At 43.8% G+C, this 19705-nt stretch overlaps 1 protein-coding gene across 2 annotated transcripts in view; it reads left to right on the forward strand.

Moving 5' to 3' along the window:
• LOC105920858 (cell migration inducing hyaluronidase 1) overlaps positions 1–19705 on the forward strand; it is a 470202-nt gene that overhangs the window by 341214 nt on the left and 109283 nt on the right. The window contains exon 18 of one of the 2 annotated variants that reach the window (XM_036128814.1): positions 8440–8571. The exons of the other annotated variant lie outside the window; for it this stretch is intronic. Within the exon in view, the coding sequence (XP_035984707.1) occupies positions 8440–8571 (132 nt within the window). The remainder of the gene's footprint in view (positions 1–8439; positions 8572–19705) is intronic. 2 annotated transcript variants of the gene reach the window in all.

Raw genomic sequence — 19705 nt, forward strand, 5'->3', positions numbered from 1 at the left:
CTTTCTGCATGGAGTTTGCATGTTCTCCCTGTGCATGCATGGGTTCTCTCCGGGTACTCCGGCTTCCTCCCACAGTCCAAAAACATGACTGTTAATTGGCCTTTCTAAATTCTCCTTAGGAGTGAGTATGTGCGAGAATGGTTGTTTGTCTCTGTGTTACCCTGCGATAGACTGGCGACCTGTCCAGGGTGTACCCTGCCTCTCGCCCATCGACAGCTGGAGAATAGGCACAAGGAATAGATGTGTTAGAAAATGGATGGACGGATGGAATCAAGAGCCTAATCAACAATGAAGGAACTAAAAAACATAAACACAAAAAACTAAAATCTAAAACCGCCTAAAAGACACCTGAGGATCTTAACACCACGCAATTGTGTTCATACTTTAATGTTAATTAATTCAGTACGTGTTTACAAAAGAGAATAGAAAGCTTATTCAACAATGTGTTACATACTTACTTTACTAATTCTAACATAATCTTTACTTTTGTATTTTTACAACATTCACTACCATTGCTAAAAACTATTGGCATCACTGACAAATGTAACTAAACCAAAGTTAAAATTACTAGACAATACTATCCATTTGATCCAGACTCATGCTTTGCTTGCCAAATGTAAACGCAACACTGAGTGAGTCATTTAAATGTGATGTTTTAATATGTTTATCAGTGTATGTTATGCTGGGATGCTATTGACCACATACGCTACATAAGTTTGGGTTAAAACAGAATTGTATTCAAAAGTTGCAACAAAAAAAATCAACCAGGTTAATAGTCATATAAAGAAATCCAAACAAATCCTCAAAATAACCTTTCAATTTCACTGATTTTCTTTTTTCATTTTGGAATGAAACCACTATGAAACAATCTGTCCTTGGAAGAAGTCATGACAAATATCAAACATCTCTTTAATCATACATTTTAAGTTAAAACACTGTTTTCCCAGAAAACACCATTAACAATGTTGTTTACCTGAATTAACAATATATGTCAATGGACAATTCTTCTTTACTAGGCTAGTGAAACTTGATAAAACATCAGGTAACCTCAAGATTAAAGAAACTAAGGAAATATGTACACATAAAAGAACAAAAGGACAGATCAAAATGGTTGAAAATCCTCCCCATAAAAATTATTCAATGAATTTAGAGTTCAATGAACATCTTTAAATTTGAGGACCAAAGTTAATCTTAACTATTTTGAAATTAGTTTAAATTAGCATTACTAATTGAGAACATTTGGTACGTTTATAATCAGACCTCTCAACTTTTATTAAAAGTTAAGAGTGAGATTATGCTAATTGTTTGGGGTGGGGTGGGTGGGTCGATAGGGGGCGGAGCTGACTCGACCCTTGAAGAGTGGTCCAGTCAACTCAGTCTCATTTTTATCTGACCAGACATGGAAGTAGACATATATTACTGTAGTAACTGTGAAAATGTAGGGTAATACATACATGACAACTAGGAAGCGATGTTACCGTTTGAGATAATCATTGACTGTAGAAGAAGAATGAGCGGCTGTAGAAAAAGAGCCTGTTGTGGAGCTGTACAGTGTTGGTGTTTGAAAATAAACCTTCTCCTGGTGGAATCAAGAGTCTCCTGCAATTTACTACATAAATGGCGACGAGGATAAAGTCAAGACGAAGATAAAGTCACAGCGGATGCCTGAAGTGTGGATGCAGAAAAACGAGTGAGCCTCTCGACTAAGTTGCAAAGTTAGCATAAAGAACGGACTTTGTAGTCAACTGAGAAGCATGGCGGCGGGCATGGTAGGGAGTACCGCTCCTTTTGATTCCCAAACCCAGACATGGGAGGAATATTGTGAAGTGCTCCACCATTTTTTTGAAGCTAATGAGATTGATGATGCAGGTCGGCAGAAAGCTATTTTGCTCAGTACAGTGGGCAGTCAGACGTACAGCCTAATGAGGAATCTGGTCAGTCCCGCCAAGCCAGGAGACAAAACGTTCAATGAGCTGGTCAAGTTGTTAAACGACCATTTCAACCCCAAACCCAGCGAGATTGTGCAACGTTTCAAGTTTAATTCCAGAAACAGGAAAAATGGTGAAACAGTCATGGAATATGTTGCTGTTCTGAGGAAATTGGTGCAAGACTGCAACTATGGAGACAAGTTATCTGAGATGATACGGGACAGACTGGTCTGTGGCATCGGGGATGACCGCATTCAGCGCCGACTGTTGTCAGAACCGGATTTGAGCTTCGACAAGGCATTGAAGCTGGCCCAGGCGATTGAGACAGCCAGCAAAGATGTAAAAGACTTACAAGCTTTGGAGTTTGCGCCATCACACGTGAGGACACCACAAGTAGTGCATAAGATCTCAGCAAAACAGACCCCTAGTAGGCAGCAGCACCAGCGTAGGGGTTGCTACAGGTGTGGCGGTGAGCACCATTCAGCGGGGGATTGTAGGTTTATCAAAGAAACCTGTCACAAATGTGGAAAAATTGGCCACATTCAGAAAGTATGTAGGTCCAAAGGCCCAGCTGGTCAGTCAAAGTCTAGAGGGGGTGGTGTGCAGACAGGTAGACAAGGGAGAACGCAGGGAGCAAATTACGTCAGCCAGAGGGAGGATGACAAAGAGAGCATTGATGCAGATGAAGTCATGTTCACATTGTACAAAATAGATGAACTTGACGTACCAGCGGTAGCTCCATTCATAGAGACACTGACAGTTAATGAGACAGACGCTCAGTTTGAAGTGGACTCAGGATGCGGAGTAACAGTAATGAATCACTCCGTATTCAAAACCTTGAGGGGGAAAGAGGCACCAGAGCTACGCCCATGTAGAGTGCGACTCAAAACATACACAGGGCATAGAGTAAAAGTTGTGGGAGCAGCAGTAGTTAAGGTGCAGTATAAGGGACAAGTGCATGACTTACCTGTAGTAGTCGTAGCAGGGTCAGGCCCCAGTCTGATTGGTAGGTACTGGATTAAAAGGTTAGGCCTACAGTGGAGATCAACCCCACAAGTCCACCACATTCTAGAGGGAACCCCAGTAGAGGTACAGGGAAGTTCAGAAACCCAAATCTACCAGGTTAAAAAAGAAACTTTAGAGGAGGTTTTGGAAAAGTACGGGGAGGTGTTTAACAAAGAACTAGGGAAATTTAAAGGCCCCCCAGCAAAAATATATGTAGACAAAGAAGCAGTCCCCAGATTTTTTAAAGCTAGGCCTGTTCCTTACGCCATGAGAGGAAGAGTTGAGGCGGAACTGGATCGTCTCCTTTCCCAAGAGATCATTGAACCAGTGAAACATGCAGAGTGGGCTGCACCTGTGGTTCCTGTGTTAAAACCTGATGAGACAGTAAGACTGTGCGGAGACTACAAACTGACAGTAAATCAAATATCCAAGTTGGAGCAGTACCCAATTCCCAGAATTGAGGACCTGTTTGCGACGCTGGCGGGTGGACAAAAGTTCACCAAATTGGATCTGAGTCACGCCTATCATCAGATTCCACTAGATGAGGAAGCGAAGAGGTATGTGACCATTAACACTCACAAAGGATTGTTCACATACAAAGTACTACCTTTTGGGGTATCGTCCAGCCCAGCGATATTCCAAAGAATAATGGAGGGATTGCTGCAGGGCATTCATCATGTTGCAATTTTCCTGGATGACATCCTGCTCGCAGGGAAAGATGATCAAGAGCACCTGCAAACGCTGGCCATGGTGCTGGAACGGCTGGAGGAGGCCGGGCTACGTCTTAAAAGAGAAAAATGTTTGTTTATGAACGAGGAGGTGATATTCCTGGGTCATAAAGTGGATGCAACCGGATTACACCCAGTCCATGAGAAGGTGCAAGCAATCCGGGAGGCACCTACACCTTCGAATGTGACAGAGTTGAAGGCATATTTAGGACTGTTAAACTATTACAACAAGTTCCTGCCCAACCTGTCAACAATTCTTGCTCCAGTGCATAAACTGTTACAAAAAAATAAGAAGTGGCAGTGGGGAGAAGCACAGCAAGTTGCTTTTGAAAAATCAAAAGAAATGATGCAATCTGCAAAAGTACTGGTGCATTACGACCCAGAGAAAGACATTGTGCTGTCATGTGATGCCTCACCTTATGGAGTAGGTGCGGTGCTGTCACATCAGATGCCAGATGGAACTGAAAGGCCAATAGGATTCACTTCACGAACATTGAATGCAGCAGAAAATAACTATTCCCAGCTGGATAAGGAAGGATTAGCTGTGATGTTTGGAATAAAGCGTTTCCACGTACATTTATGGACATAAATTCACTATAGTAATAGATCACAAACCTTTGTTGTCGCTTTTCAGTGAGATGCGAGCTGTACCACAGATGGCCTCCCCCAGAATCCAAAGGTGGGCGGTGACACTGAGAGCCTACGAATACACCATAGTGTATAAGGAAGGAAAAAATCACTGCAATGCTGATGCCCTGAGCCGCCTTCCTTTACCAGAAAAAGCGGAAGTGGAGAGACGGGAAGAGACAGTACTCATGCTGGAGAGCGCTGATATAACATTGGTGACAGCTGATCAAGTGAAAGAATGGACAGACGGAGACCCGGTGCTCTCGAGGGTGCGGGAGATGGTGCGAAAGGGATGGACGTCAAAGCTGAAAGGGGAGGAGTTTACCCCCTACGAAGTAAGGAAGCATGAACTCAGTATACAGAACGAGTGTGTGTTATGGGGCTCGAGGGTGATTGTGCCGAAACCAGGTGAAGAACAGGTTATGAGGCAGCTTCATCAGTGCCACCCGGGAGTGTCCAGGATGAAGGCATTGGCTAGGAGTTATGTATGGTGGCCCAGGTTGGACAAAGAGGTGGAGGATACTGTAAAGTGCTGTACTACATGCCAAGAGCACCGCAACATTCCTGCACCAGCTCCATTGCATCCATGGGATTGGCCTGATAAACCGTGGAGCCGCATACATGTGGATTATGCAGGACCGTTTATGGAGAAAATGTTCTTTGTGTTGGTTGATGCATATTCAAAGTGGATGGATGTGTATCCAGTAAGCTCTGCTACTTCAGCCACCACAATTGAGTGCCTGCGTACCAGTTTTAGTAACCATGGTCTGCCTGAGTTGTTGGTATCAGATAATGGCACGTGTTTTACAAGCACAGAATTCAAGGACTTCCTGATTAAAAAATGGCATTCGCCGTGTAACCTCTGCTCCTTATCATGCAGCAAGTAATGGGTTAGCAGAGAGAGGTGTACAAACATTCAAGAGAATTATGAAGAAATGTCCAGAAGGCACCCTGACAACTAAAGTAGCCAGAGTGTTATTTAGCTACAGGGTGACTCCTCACACTACAACTGGTTTATCTCCAGCAGAGTTACTTCTCGGGAGGAAACTATGTTGTACCTTAGATTCCATTTATCCAGATCTAAGCAAAAGAGTGAGAGGAAACCAAGAAAGACAGAAATAAAATCACAATAAAAGAGCAAAGGGACGCTGGTTCAAACCAGGAGACTCAGTGTTGACCCAGAACTTCAGTTTTGGCCCAATGTGGATCCCAGGAATCATTGAGTCGGTGACTGGACCGGTGTCATACAAAGTGATGCTTGGTGATGGAAGAATAGTGAGGAGGCATGTGGATCAGATTCACACACACTACCAGAAACTAGGACAATGCAGCAGCAACCAACCGGTTGACCCTGTTCAGTCTAGTGGGTCTGAAGAAAAAAGTGAAGGATGGCTGCAAGCTGAGGAGGTGGTTCTGGCTGAAGAGAAGTTGGAGGAGCCCAAGGCTGTGGAAGCTGTGAAAAACCCAGAGACTGAACAAGGAACTGAAAAAAGTGTAACTCCAGTTAAGAGACAATCAAAAAGGCAAATAAGGTTGCCTAGTTACCTTACAGATTTTCAGTTAGCTAAATGAAGAGTAAGCTAGTTAGTGGATAGTTGTTGAACAGTTAAAAGTTGTTAGTAAACGCTTAAGAGGGGAGGGATGTAGTAACTGTGAAAATGTAGGGTAATACATACATGACAACTAGGAAGCGATGCTACCGTTTGAGATAATCATTGACCGTAGAAGAAGAATGAGCGGCTGTAGAAAAAGAGCCTGTTGTGGAGCTGTACAGTGTTGGTGTTTGAAAATAAACCTTCTCCTGGTGGAATCAAGAGTCTCCTGCAATTTACTACAATTACTTTTGAGAAAAAGTGACAGACAAGTGCTAACATGTTATTTTTCAGTTAGTGGGTTAAAAAAGAAAAAAACACACACATTTGTTCAAATAATACTGAATAAAATAGTTTTAAGTTATCGACCGTATTATTACACTGTTACACCTCATTGGTGAAACAGGCTGAGTTTCATCAAGCCTATATGGTCCGACATTTTCCCCTCAGCTGGAACGCTTACAGCACACGGGGGTTCACGCTGCGTCTTTACGCATGATCCAGCTGCCGATGTTTTCCCTCTTTTCAGCTCCATGCACTTCTAGCCTGTTACAGTTTATAACCATCATCATCACCTATTACAGCGACAGGTTTCTCATATCAGTCTCCGCACTGACCAGGCAAATCTCCTCTATGGCACAAGGCGCTCTGGTGCATAATTACGCAAGCTGAGGCTGAGAAGCTAATGGAGGCAATGAATGAGTCAATTTGAAGTTGTTTTCTGAGCGCATTTTGTTTGTGGTCGGAGCGGACAGAATAATGACTTTCTGCTTCACTTTTAGCCCACTAATAATCTTATATGTGGAATGTTATAAGTAATATGACACTTAATCAGTAATCAGCATTATTATAGGTAATGTTACCGGTTTGAGGTGGTTTTTACCCCCATTGGTGCGCTGCACGCGAGGGATAAACAGTGCGAAAATGCATAAATAAAGACTGTAAAGGGCTCTTTTAGAGAGAAGAGGAGGAATGACGGGTCTAAGCTAAAACCGCTGATGTTACAAGTTCCTTAAAATGACCCTTAAAAATGTGCACCTAAATTATATGTACTGTAATAAGGCGCACCTGAATTAAAGCAAAAGGCAGCACGCCCACCGAAGCACCACTGGTTCTGTTTTGTTAAACAAACTAGAAGGAAACACAGCTACTAACTCTCCTATTGACTTTAACTGTCACAGTTTGCTACGGGTGTGAGGACATTAAACGTAGTGATTCACGTTTTGAATGGTGACCGCTGATAAAAGCACCTGGGTCTGAGGAAATGGAGAGGAGAGGAGCAGTAAGAGCGTGGAGGCACAGAAAAGCTGTGCACGCAGTTAAAAACTGCATATTTAATAAATACGAAACTTATAAACAGACTAAATGGTGCTTTAGACTGCATCTGGTTAGCGGGTCTGTTTTCTGATCCAGCGTGCAGCCATGACTGTTCTGAATGAAGGCTTTATCTGGCAGCCCCTTGCCTCCTGTGTACACAGTACACAGGAGGCACGGGGCTCCTGTGTACCGGCTTACCTTCACCACTGGTTAAGACCAAAATTATTTAAAATTCGCTCCTCCTGCTGCTCAGTTAACATGAACTGTAGCAGCAATAATTACTAATGGCCACAAGCTGTGAAACAAGCTGAAACAGCTCCGCAGAAGGCGGGGTCTAGACTGAGCTCTGGATGGACAGAGCTGTGAACGGATCATCCGTAGTCCAGATTGGCTTTGTTATCTTTATGCATGAGAAATGCCATGTGTTGCAAATGACCGTGTGAAGTCAGTGAAATGCGTGTGTCACACGGTCAATGCGTTTGAGTTAAGAGCCCTTATTATAACCCATTCACATTACAATTCCCAGTTAGATACAATATTTGAGTAAATAACATTTTATGGAATTATTTGTTACGTTGAAAATCAACAATCCTTTGGAAACTCAATATTTAATTAATGTAAATATTTCTCCAGATAAAATTAAGACTTGAATTTGTAACTTAAAATTGTGGAGGGACACTTTAAGGGAATGGACAACCATAAGTTATGTTAGGAGCACATCTGGGCCATGGAGGTCACAGCTTGAAAGCTTTCTCTTTAATTACCCATTGCATCGGAGGATGAGGCGCAAAACACAAACAAGTGTTCCGTTTAAACAAACCGTAGTCATATTTAACGTGTTTAGAAGCTAATAGCAGCTAAGACTAGCTGACATTTGGGAGCTTTTTTAAGGACGTTTGCCACATTTTGAGTAACGAGTGGACCAGAAAACAAACATATTAATATCCCATCAGTTTTTATTTTCCTCGTGGAAAGAAATGTGTGTGTATATATTTATATATATATATATATATATATATATATATATATATATATATATATATATATATATATATATATATATAGATATATATATATATATGCAAATGTGTGACCAGATCTGTAACTTTATGTTTTCTGCAAGTACCACAAAGTGAAAAACATTATGGGTTTGAAGAAAATATTTCTTTGACAAATATTAGGCCGGAATATATATTTTTCAGATTAAATGGTAACACTGTACTACTTTGGAACATTGCTCAGGTATAGTCCGCACCAGGATGCTGATATCTTCAAACCCAGAGTTCCTGCGATCATCAGTGGTTTTATTGCCTACAAAAACCAGGATCATGGAGCCTGGTTGAGAGGAGGAGACGTTTGGCTTGATGGCTGCCAGTGAGTAAAACATATATAGAACAAAACTGATTCTCATGCTGACCACCTGACTGCATGTTTGCCTGAATGTGGGAGTGAACAAACCAGTAAAAAAAATAGAAAATAAAGAAAATTTAAATTTGGTTTTGAGAAAATTAATCTATGTAAAAGTGAGAGAGACACATGCAGCTACATAAAATTATCTCTTTTTTAATTCCCAGTTATTCAAAAACAGCCTATACACCTAGGCTGCACTATGCCCTATTCTAGTTTAATGGGGAAATACCTAAAAAAAATAATACCACTCTTGTATGAAGATGTAACTTCTTTTGGGATGGGCTAAGTCTGTAATATTCTGTCTTGGTTCCTGTTTATGATTTGGTTAAGTTAGCCTTTTCCTGCCTTTTGGTTTATTTGTGTTTTAGGTTCTGAAGTCCTGTTTTTGCCTGTTCATTATTTTTTGTCTGTTTTCTGTATTAGTTCTCATTTTGCCTGCGCCTAGTTTTCATTATTATCCTCGGTTTTTGGTTTATTACCCAGCTCCTGTCTTTCTCAGCAATTGCTTCCACTTGTCTCAGGTTAATTAGTTTTCATTCCACTCACTCCCTCCTCAGCTAGTTGTCAGTTTGTCCCTCATTCATACACGCACTCCATCCCGTCTAACCACTGAGTGCATTCTCTGTTTTTTGGTCAGCCATCAGCAATCCAGTGAATAAATAGAGATCAGTGATACCCTCCCACTTTACACTACACTTTTGAAGTCTTCCAAAAACGTTTCCTGGAGTTGGATGGATTTAAACTGTTACTTTCCTAAATGCATTTATGACTTTGCGATCTTAGAGGAGGGAAATGTGGCATCAAATGCTAAGAATTAGCAGTGGGTTCCAGTTAATGTTAGTGGAAGGTTGCCTGGTCATTAATGTTTTATTTTTTGCTAAATAAGGCATCTGTTATTGTTGACTGAAACGGCTTGCAAAATTTCTGCAACTTGCAAAGTCAGCCTGCCCACCCAGCCCGCCTGCTGCTGAGTCTACGCTGAGCCCTCCATTCTTCCTGAAGCCCAAAATGAATGAGTCAAAGTCTCTGCAACAGGTAAAAAGAGAGAGAACGCCTGCCAAGCAGAGGTTTACCCGACAAGCAAACTCACTTTTGAAGTCTTGCAAGAAAATGTCGGCAGAAGAACTGAGGGATGCCTTTAGCAAGGTCACACTTGAGGCTGAGAAGCTAATGGAGGCAAACAAAGAAGTGGAAATATTCACTGAGGAAGCGGAGCTCGAAACTACTGATAAAGCAGACATTAAGGACTGCAAACGGAAGCTAGAGGAAGTAGAGGCTGCTGTTCAGAAGACTCTGTGGCAAAGTTTTGGCTGCGCTGAACTCTCTCTTGCATTAGAGGCAGCTGAAAAGGAGTGTAAGCGACTCGCTGCAAGCACATCTGACTTGAAGCTGGAGGTGTATGAACTAATGCTTAAAAACATTGAGCGGCTGGTAAAGACTGCAAAAGAAACCATGCGCCAATGGACTCGGTGGGTTCCAGAAGAGGAGCGGCCTGATTTCCGAAGCGCATCAGGTAGGCTCACTACTGGAGTTAACCTCTGAGAAAGCTACTCTTCTGTAGACAAAGCTGGAAACCAAGTCCTCAGAGGAAACGCCACACCAGTCACCTGCCTTTAGGCTGAAACCAACGGCACTCCCACAGTTTGACGGCAACAAGCGCAACTTCTATCTCTGGAGGAAAGAATGGGAGGCACTCCAAAGGCAAGGGGAACCAACCGGCTCCAAGGAGGTGAAGAAGATTCAGCTGTTGAGCAGCCTGGAGGACAAAGTAGTGAGGGACCTTCACCTGTCAACATACAGAACAGCGGAAGAGATTCTCCGTGTCCTTGAAAACTGGTTCGGAAATAAGACAGCAATTGCACTGGAAATCATTGAGGAGCTGCAGGCGCTGCCACCAGTGAAAAGTCACCAACCTAGGAAAAGTGTGGACTTAATACAAATTGTGGAAAAGGCCCTGTATGACCTCAGTGGGCTGGGAAACACTGGCGCTCTGAAAAACCCACTCGTCACAAAGTCTCTGGAGAGTAAGCTGCCAGAGGGCCTAAAGAAGGAGTGGCTGGTCCATGTGTCAGAAAGAGAGGAAAACGCCTCCCCTGAAGACAGGTTTGACATGCTTCTCAAGTTCCTGAGAAGTCAGGAGAAGATTTACGAGCAGCTGGACCAACTGAAGGATGAGGACTCCAGCAGGAGAGAGACAAGAGTCCCCCAAAAGCATGCGCACACAAAGACCACCAACTCCCAGTGTTCCCAAGCATCCTGCGTTGTCTGTGGAGAGAGGGGCCACAGAAAGAAACTTTACTACTGCAAGAAATTCAAAACTCTCAAAGTACCTGAGAGGAAGGAAGTAGTTGAGAGGATTGGCACATGTGGGAAGTGTCTCGATGTCCACGATGATTACGCAGAGTGCAAGACCACCTTCCTGTGCAAGAATGAGGGCTGTAAGGGCAGTCATCACTTCTACCTCTGTCCCAAGGCTGGAAGCAAAGTAGATGGGCCACAAAGGCCGAAGCCCAGTCCTTCAAAAAGTGGATGGAAAAAGGGCACCGAGACACAAGAACAGTTCCTGACAAGCCTGCCCCCTGATCTTGCTCAACGATGCCAAAATGTGTTCTGCAACTCTGTCGCTAAGGCATTAAGATCAGCCGTACCAGAGAGGGGTCTACTAGCTGCAAATGGCCTTAAAGAGTTCCCCATCATAATGATGATCCTGGAAGTCACTGCAAATGCTGGCCAGAAGATTGGGAATTTGATAGATTTGGTGTCCGACACAAACTACATCACCCATGAGGCTGCTGGTGAACTGAAGTTGAGGAGTGAGGATGTGACGCTCATAGTCCATGGAGATGGAGGAATGCAAGTAACAGTGGAGACCAAGCGCTACCTCCTGAAGATCCAGGTTGCAACCCCAAAGGGAACCCTTAGATCCCACCAGCTCGTGTGTTATGGGCTGGACAGCATAGCAGAGGTCAATTGCCGTGTGTTGCCCAAGACTTTGCAAAAAGTATTTCCCGACGTCCCTCTAAATGAGCTGGTCCATCCCACCAAAATCAAGCTGCTCATCAGCCACAAAGAAGGCCAACTCGTCCCTTAGAAGATGCGCTCTGTCAGTGACCTGGTCCTGTGGGATGGGCCCCTTGGGAAAACAGTCGGTGGCTCTCATTCAGATTTGCTGGAAGAGGTCAAAATCATGGCCCATGGCTCCAGAACCCACTTTGCACGCTCCATGCGCACAGCAGCTGTAGAGTACAGAGAAATCATCAGCCGCGTCCCAATGCAGCCACCTCAAATCACCCAAGCCATTACGTCTGTTACCAGCCGAGACTTCATGGACTGGTGGAAGTGGGACAGCATAGGGGCCGCGTGCGAGCCTAGGTGTGGCGGCTGCAGATGTGGAAATTGCCAGCCTGGAGGGAAGGAGATGTCAATCTCTGAAGAACGGGAACTGGAGCAAATAAAGAGTGGACAGTGAGAAACCACCAAAGAAAGAACCTAAGCTGGAACCGATTTCATGCTCTGCCGATCTGCACAGGCCTCCTGCCGGGGCTGTTGTTACACACCTAATGAAAGTCCAACGATTCAGCAGCCTAACCAGACTGGTAAAGTCTCTCGCACTGGTCTGGAGGGCAGCAAAGAAATTTCTTCATGGCTGAATCTGGGGAAAACCAAAGTGGGAGGCAGTTCCATTGGCTGGTACAGTCACCGTGGCCGAGAGAGAGGATGCCTTCCGAGACCTCTGCCTTGCGGCACAAGAAGGAGCTGCCTTCCCCAGCACTACAACAGATCGGCTCGTCATCCTGAGTAGCCAAGACACATCAAGCCTGGAAGAATATGCTGCAAAGAACGAGACAGGCTGGACCTGGAAAGTGCTCCCTGCTGATTCACCGCATCGCAATGAAGCTGCAGAAGCTGCTGTAAGGGTGGCCAAGAAAGCTCTTCAAAGTTTGAGTAACTCGACAAACCTCACTTTCAGTGAGTTCCTCACAGCCCTCCAGATGGCAGCCAACCTGGCCAATGAGCGGCCCATTGACGCAAGAGCGCAAAGTCGGGAGGACTGCGTTCAGTACGTGACGCCAAACTCACTCCTCCTAGGCTGAGCATCCCACGGCGGGGATGTCAAGTCCTTTGACTTACAGAACTACCCCTACAAGCGTCTCCGAGAGATCCAAACCCAGGTCAACGAGTCCAGGAAAGCATGGTGCCAGCTCGCGGGCCCAAACCTGTTCGTCAGGTCCAAGTGGCACACCACAGAGAGAAATGTGTCTGTCGGTGATATTGTTTGGCTCTGTGATCAAAATGCCTTGCGAGGGCAGTTTAGACTTGGCCGAGTCGTCACAATAGCTCCCGACCCAAAGGGCATCGTCAGAGATGCTGAAATGCTTGTCACCCCAGGCAGCTGTGTCTCAGTCCAACCTCAGCAACCAGCGGCCCACTCTCCATCTTCTGGTGACCGGAAAGAGAGACCAAATGGTGTGATACTGCGCAGAGATGTTAGGCGGCTTGTAGTTCTGCTGCCTGTAGAAGAGCAGTGACCCTAGCATTTAAGCTGTTCTCCTTTTCAGTTTGCAATCTTTCTGTCCAAGTGCAGAAAGCTTGAGTGGGAGGTGTTGCTGCGAACGCCCCTTTATGTCAGCCATTTGAGTGGGACGCGCTGCCCTGCTGCTGCAGAGAAGTGCAACGTTTTTTTTTTTTCAACAGAAAGTGTCCACTCTTATTATAACAAGCAGTGTGTTTCTTTTAATCCGGATTCCTTTTTGTTCAGGTTCTTTCTTTAGTTCAATACTTTAAATTTAAGTCAGTCAGTCAATGTAATGGTCATGTGTTTCTTTGGATCCAAAATCCTATCTTAATCCAGTACAAAGCGGGCAGCGGATCCAGCAGTCCCAGGTCTTGGGTGGAAATCTGGAGCTCAGCACATCCAATCCAGGCCTGCGGTTGTATGCAGCTGGACAATGTTCCAAGTTGAATGTGGTTCCAAAGAAAAACCAACCTGCATATATATATATATATATATATATATATATATATATATATATATATATATATATATATATATATATATATATATATATAGAGAGAGAGAGAGAGAGAGAGAGAGAGAGAGAGAGAGAGAGAACTTAATTAACTATTAAAGTCCAAAGATATGCAGGAGCAACAAATCCCGTTTATCACAAAAAACAATATTTAACTAATGGCAAGCTTGCAAAAAATAAACATATCACTGTATGCAAACCATTATAAGTTTGTACATAAAAAATGCAATACTGTGAGAATCATTCAAATATTCCAGTGTTACACATTTCTCCCGATTGGTTTTATGTTTTCTTTTGTTTCCTTGTCGAAACATACAAGCAGTAATGCCTGTGACTCCATTTAGCATTAGCATTAGCTTAATTTCAGGTTGCAAAAATACACCACAACACTCACCGGAGAAAATCACAGCAGAAACAGATTTAACTGCAACAATCCTGGTCACTTCTCTTCTCTTCTAGGAACCGTTACCGGAATTCAACAGAATTTATCATATAAAGTACTTTCTTCTCTTTCTTTTTTTCAGTGTTCTATCCACCTTATTTTCGAATGCGGAAGTAACATCGGGTCCAACTTCTGCTTGTTTGTGCCGCACTTCCGTTTGAGCGTTTTCCTATGCAAACTATCAGTAGCTTAACAGATTTAGTAATCAATGTCGTGGCAACATTTTCCTAATTCGCTAAGCGATCAGAATGGCAGGTCAGTGCCACACCCTCGAACTATTTGTGAGTGGCAGGATGATATGAAAAAGTGGCCTCACATTACATATAAGGACATTTTTAACTATGTAGTATTGTCACTCTGTGCGGATGGATCTACGATGCGCAACTACAAGAGTACAGAGGCGTATCAGTACCTCCACAGCGGAAAAGTTGGCAAGGTGTTAATCAGTAATAACATCAACGATCTGATATTCGGGTGGTCTGCTGTAGGTCTCTTGTCGACTAAGTGAAAAGAACACACGAACGGTCGCTTCAGTGGTTTCTTCAAATTCAAAGCTTTCAACCAACGACAATAAGATTCTTCATTCTTCGGCGGGGGGTGCAAGTCGTAGAGCGCCTCACATCCACACTCAGCTCTCGTACGCGGCCGATGAATACAACACTCTTCCGCCATGTAAACCTTTCTTTTACGCCAATTATTTTGACATCCTCTAACTGCACAACTGATCCCGGTACTCCTCAAAGTCATATTTACGAATAATTCGAGACAAGGTGGGCGCATGTGTCGCTTTTCAGCAAGCTATCCAGTGACAGGAAGTGAGCGGCCGGAAGTCTCACACAAACTCGCGGGCTCCATATTTCCGTCAAAAATAAGGTGGATAGCTCAGCACAACGTGCAGCAGCCAGCTACGGTTTCTTCTTCTACTATGTTTTTCTCTGCTGTCTAACCCAGAGGGTAAACTCACAAGCCACCTACTGGCCGTTTCTGGTAGCAAAAGAAAACCCAAAATTAAAATAGAAACCAATTTGCTGGTGCATTAAATTACCAGACAAAATCCAATAAAAACAAAATATAAACTAATACTGACAATATTACACACATATATGGGGGTTACACATACATTTTACATGTACGCATATTATTACGAAACAAACGTTTACGTCTTGACTTAAATATATATCCAAATTTTTTATTTATATAATGGTTTAAGTAGAACAATGACTAGTGCAAAATTAAGTTGTATTTACCGGAGATGAAGTGTAGACTGCAAATTCTGTCGTAGTATGATGGCTCCCACAGTCGATTGGGATTGTCTGCCTGCATCCTTTTCATTGAAATTATCCATTTCTATCTTCTTTTTTTGTCCTTCGGTAAACGAAAGAAACGTACATCTGACGATTTGGAATGCCTCTGTGTGCAACCGGGAGCACAACAAGTCGTAGGCATTGTTTAGATTCCAAAAATAAACTAAAAGTACGCTCTAATTCACCCGTTTTGTCACGGTGGTAAGCGAAAACAGTACTGTACCTACCAGCGAGACCCAGATGTAGCGCGGGAAATGGTCTATACACCTATCACTGTGTAGCAAGGGCAAAGATTCCAGGAGCCCCAAAGCCATTCATTTTGGCGATGCTGATTGGACAAATATTTATAAATTTTCCCTAGCAACAGTATACGATTGGTTATTTCGCTACACTTGTGGGGCTCCTTGAGTGACAGCCCCACAAGTGTAGAAGAAGAGAAATATGTTGTGTTGGTGGAAATGCGCTGTTAAATGAGAGTCAATTGGTAGAGTCAATTAGTAGAAGGGTTTTAATAATTGCTATTACATGTAGCCACGTATTATTAAGTAAAAATTGAAATTAATAATACTTTTAAAATCTATATATACTTTGACCCCCCCCAACATCTAGAGAGGGCAGCGCCCGAGCGCCCCCTGTGGGCCAGCCGCCACTGCACCTTGCCATGTTAAACAGTGTTCTCCAGCTTGTTTCAGCTGTCCCATTTTGATGGGGAGAATACGGCGCAGATGTCTCATGTCGAATAGCATTTTTACTCAATAAAGACTGATAGTCTCTTGACATTTTCTAGTTTTAATATACATCTTGAAAATTACAGTGACCTAAAATCCTGTGCCACTCTTGCATGTCATAGCAACCCAAAACTTTATCATCTTCTTTGTCAGCAAAGTCATTTTCTACACGCTGATGTCAAACCTGGTTCCATCCTTGTAGATGAGTTGATCGTGTCCTTGTTGAAAGTTGACAGAGGCTCCCTTTGCCGTCGCTGCTTTGACAGAGAAGATGCTCAGGGGGTAGGTGGGGATGTATAGCGCCCTTGTTATCGCCACCTTCATGTTCCGTCCCTCTCTGTCTCGCAGCCACACCTCTGCATCGCCTCTCCTCTGTGCCATGCCACTTGTCCTCGTCCCATCACCAAGCTCCACGAAGTGTTCCTCTGGTCGAAAGGCATCATCAAACTTTTTAAACTTGTTCAGGTCATTAATTATGTGAGACGTTGCACCGGTGTCCACCATCAGTCCTCTTTGTTTCAAGCCACTGATCTGGCTGTCACTCATCTTGAAAACAAATGAGCGATCATCCCCTTCGATAGCCTGTTTCACACTTTCTTCTTTCTACGACAATTACTCTCTTTATGACTGGAGTTTTTACAGAAACTGCACCATTGTCTTTGTCCTTTATAGTTCGTCAGACAGTGACGCACTTTGTGTCCCTTCTGGCCACAGCTGTAACACGTAAACTCTGGGTGTGCTTTTTGTCTCTGCATTCCTTTGCTTGAGAATCCACTGGCTGTCATCACATTATCTTCATCCATGGTAACTTATAACTTTTCAGTGCTTTCATAATTTCTCAACTTAACTTTGAAGTCACCAAAGGTTAACTTGTCATCATCACTTTGAGTTATGTAAACAGCAAATGGCTTAAATGGTTCAGGCAAACCTTTCAAAGTCATGGCTATCAATAGTCCATCACTCAGCATCTCTCCAGCATTTCTTAGCGCTGTAATGGCAGTTTCAGCCCGAATAATGTAGTCTGTAACAGTCTCGCTGGCAGCTTTCTCGAGGGATGTCAGTTCTGTGTAGAGGCTAATTACTTGCGGCTTCCCTTTGCCCGCATAATGGTATCGCAGGATCTGCAACGCATTCCTGCTGTCATCTGCCGCCTCTCTCATAACCAGAGATAAGCTCTTGTCATCTAGACACTGGATCAGCTCGGCGTAGGCTTCCTCGTTTTCATCCGAGTCGTCATCTTCATCGGCGTCTGCATTCGGCTCCACCTTACGCAGTATTGTTTCTTTCAAGCCATGCAGCCGGAGATGTCCCAGAAACTTTGCCTCCCACAGCTCATAATTTCTTTCATCTCCATCAAAGCACAATTTTTGCCATCGACTTCCCATCTCCCTCCTGGGCCCATAACCTGTTGGCGCTGTCATCTTAAGGGCAGGGAACAGTCGGAGAATAAACGCACACTACTATATCAAGTTGAGTTTTCACAAGCGACACATCACACGCCACCTCTTTATTTTACTTCACACAACAACATTGCGCATGGTCCACAATTTATAGTCACACCCATAAATGAGGTAAATGAAGAGCACTCATTAGAATACACATGTCAACAGCAACTCCTCGTGTTTCACACAATTTGCTTTGTGGCGTGGTAAAAGAGCGCTAGCCTAGCTTTAGCCTAGCCTAGCTTTAGCTCCATAATGGCTTTCCCCCTTACTCTCTCGTCTGCTTCTCTGTCTCTGTCTACGTCTCCTGCTCTCTGTGTCAGATGTTTAGCTATTCCTCTGCCTCCTTTAGTGATAATGGTACATTTAATAAATGTAGTATTTTTGTAGCTTTGGAGGCGAGGGTGTCAGAATTGGAGCCACATAGACCTAGCGTTACTTCACTTAGTGGTCTTCCAGAAGCAGCACCCGTGCAGCCGGGTAACCAGGCCGGCTGGGTGACAGTTCGTAGGAAGCATAGCTCTAGATTCCAGCCCCCAGGTCACCACCAACCCGTCTGTGTTTCTAACAATTTTTCCCCACTCAGCGACACACTCGATGAGAAGCCGATTCTGGTGATTGGGACCTCTATAGTCAGAAACGTGGAACTAGAGACACCAGGGACCATAGTTAAATGCCTGCCAGGGGCCAGAACGGGTGACATAGAATCTTACATGAAACTGCTGGCTAAGGATACATACAGTAAGATTGTTATTCATGCTGGCGGTAATGACACCCGATCACGCCGATTGGAGGTCACTAAAGTTGGTGTTGCTCCGGTGTGTTTGCTAAAACAATGTCAGACTCCGTAATTTTCTCTGGTCCCCTGCCTGATCTGACCAGTGATGACATGTTTAGACACATGTCATCATTCAACCGCTGGTTGTCTAGGTGGTGTCCTGAAAACGACGTGGGCTACACTGATAACTGGCGAACTTTCTGGGGAAAACCTGGTCTGATCCGGAGAGACGGCATCCATCCTACCTTGGATGGTGCAGCTCTTCTTTCTAGGAATCTGGCCAGATTTATTAGTTCTCCTAAATGCTGACAACCCAGGGTCCAGACCAAGAAGCAGAGAAGTAGTTTAACACACCTCTCTGCAGCTTCTGTACTGTCAGACGATGTCTTCCCCACGGCCAAAACTTAACAGATCAAAACCTGATCTAAAAGGAACAAATCATAAAAATCCATTTTCTAAACCGCTTAATCCCTCATGGGGTCGCGGGGTTGCTGGTGCCTATCTCCAGCGTTCACCAGGCGAGAGGCGAGGTACACCCTGACAGGTCGCCAGTCTGTCGCAGGGCAACACAGAGAGACAACCATTCACACACACACTCACACCTAAGAACAATTTGGAGAAGCCAATTAACCTCACAGTCGTGTTTTTTGACTGTGGGAGGAAACTGGAGTACCCGGAGAGAATGCACAGGCAGAACATGCAAACTCCATGCAGAAAGACCCAGGTGGACTCGAACCCAGGTCTTTCTTGCTGCAAGGCAACAGCGCTACCCACTGCGCCACTGTACAGCCACAAATTATAAAAATCTAATAAAAATCAATACGGCTCACCTTGAACCAAAAAATAAAACAATTAAATTAAATATAAGGTCTCTCCCTCCAAATACTTTGTTAGTTGATGAATTGATTCCTGATAATCAAATTGATTTATTTTGTCTCACAGAAACCTGGCTACAATAGGACTACGTTAGTATAAATGAGTCAACTCCCTCCGATTATTCAAATTTCTACATTCCTAGATCTGTGGGAAGAGGAGGAGGAGTGGCAACCATCTTTCAGTCTCATTTAATAATTAGTCCCAGGCCAATTAATAACTCCAGTTCTTTTGAACATTTAACTCTCAGTTTCCCTTATCCAAATTGCAAAGCAATAAAACCTCTTATGTATGTTGTTTTGTATCGTCCACCGGGACCTTACACTCAGTTTTTGGATCAGCTGTCAGACTTCTTATCTGATTTGGTGATAAACACTGACAAGGTTATTATAGTGGGTGATTTTAACATTCATGTTGACACAGAATGTGATAACCTTAGTGTAGCCTTTAAAACTATCCTAGATTCAATTGGTTTTGCTCAAAATGTGCATAAACCGACGC

This window comes from Fundulus heteroclitus, unplaced genomic scaffold (assembly GCF_011125445.2).
Source record: "Fundulus heteroclitus isolate FHET01 unplaced genomic scaffold, MU-UCD_Fhet_4.1 scaffold_121, whole genome shotgun sequence".
Classification (NCBI taxonomy): Eukaryota; Metazoa; Chordata; class Actinopteri; order Cyprinodontiformes; family Fundulidae; genus Fundulus; species Fundulus heteroclitus.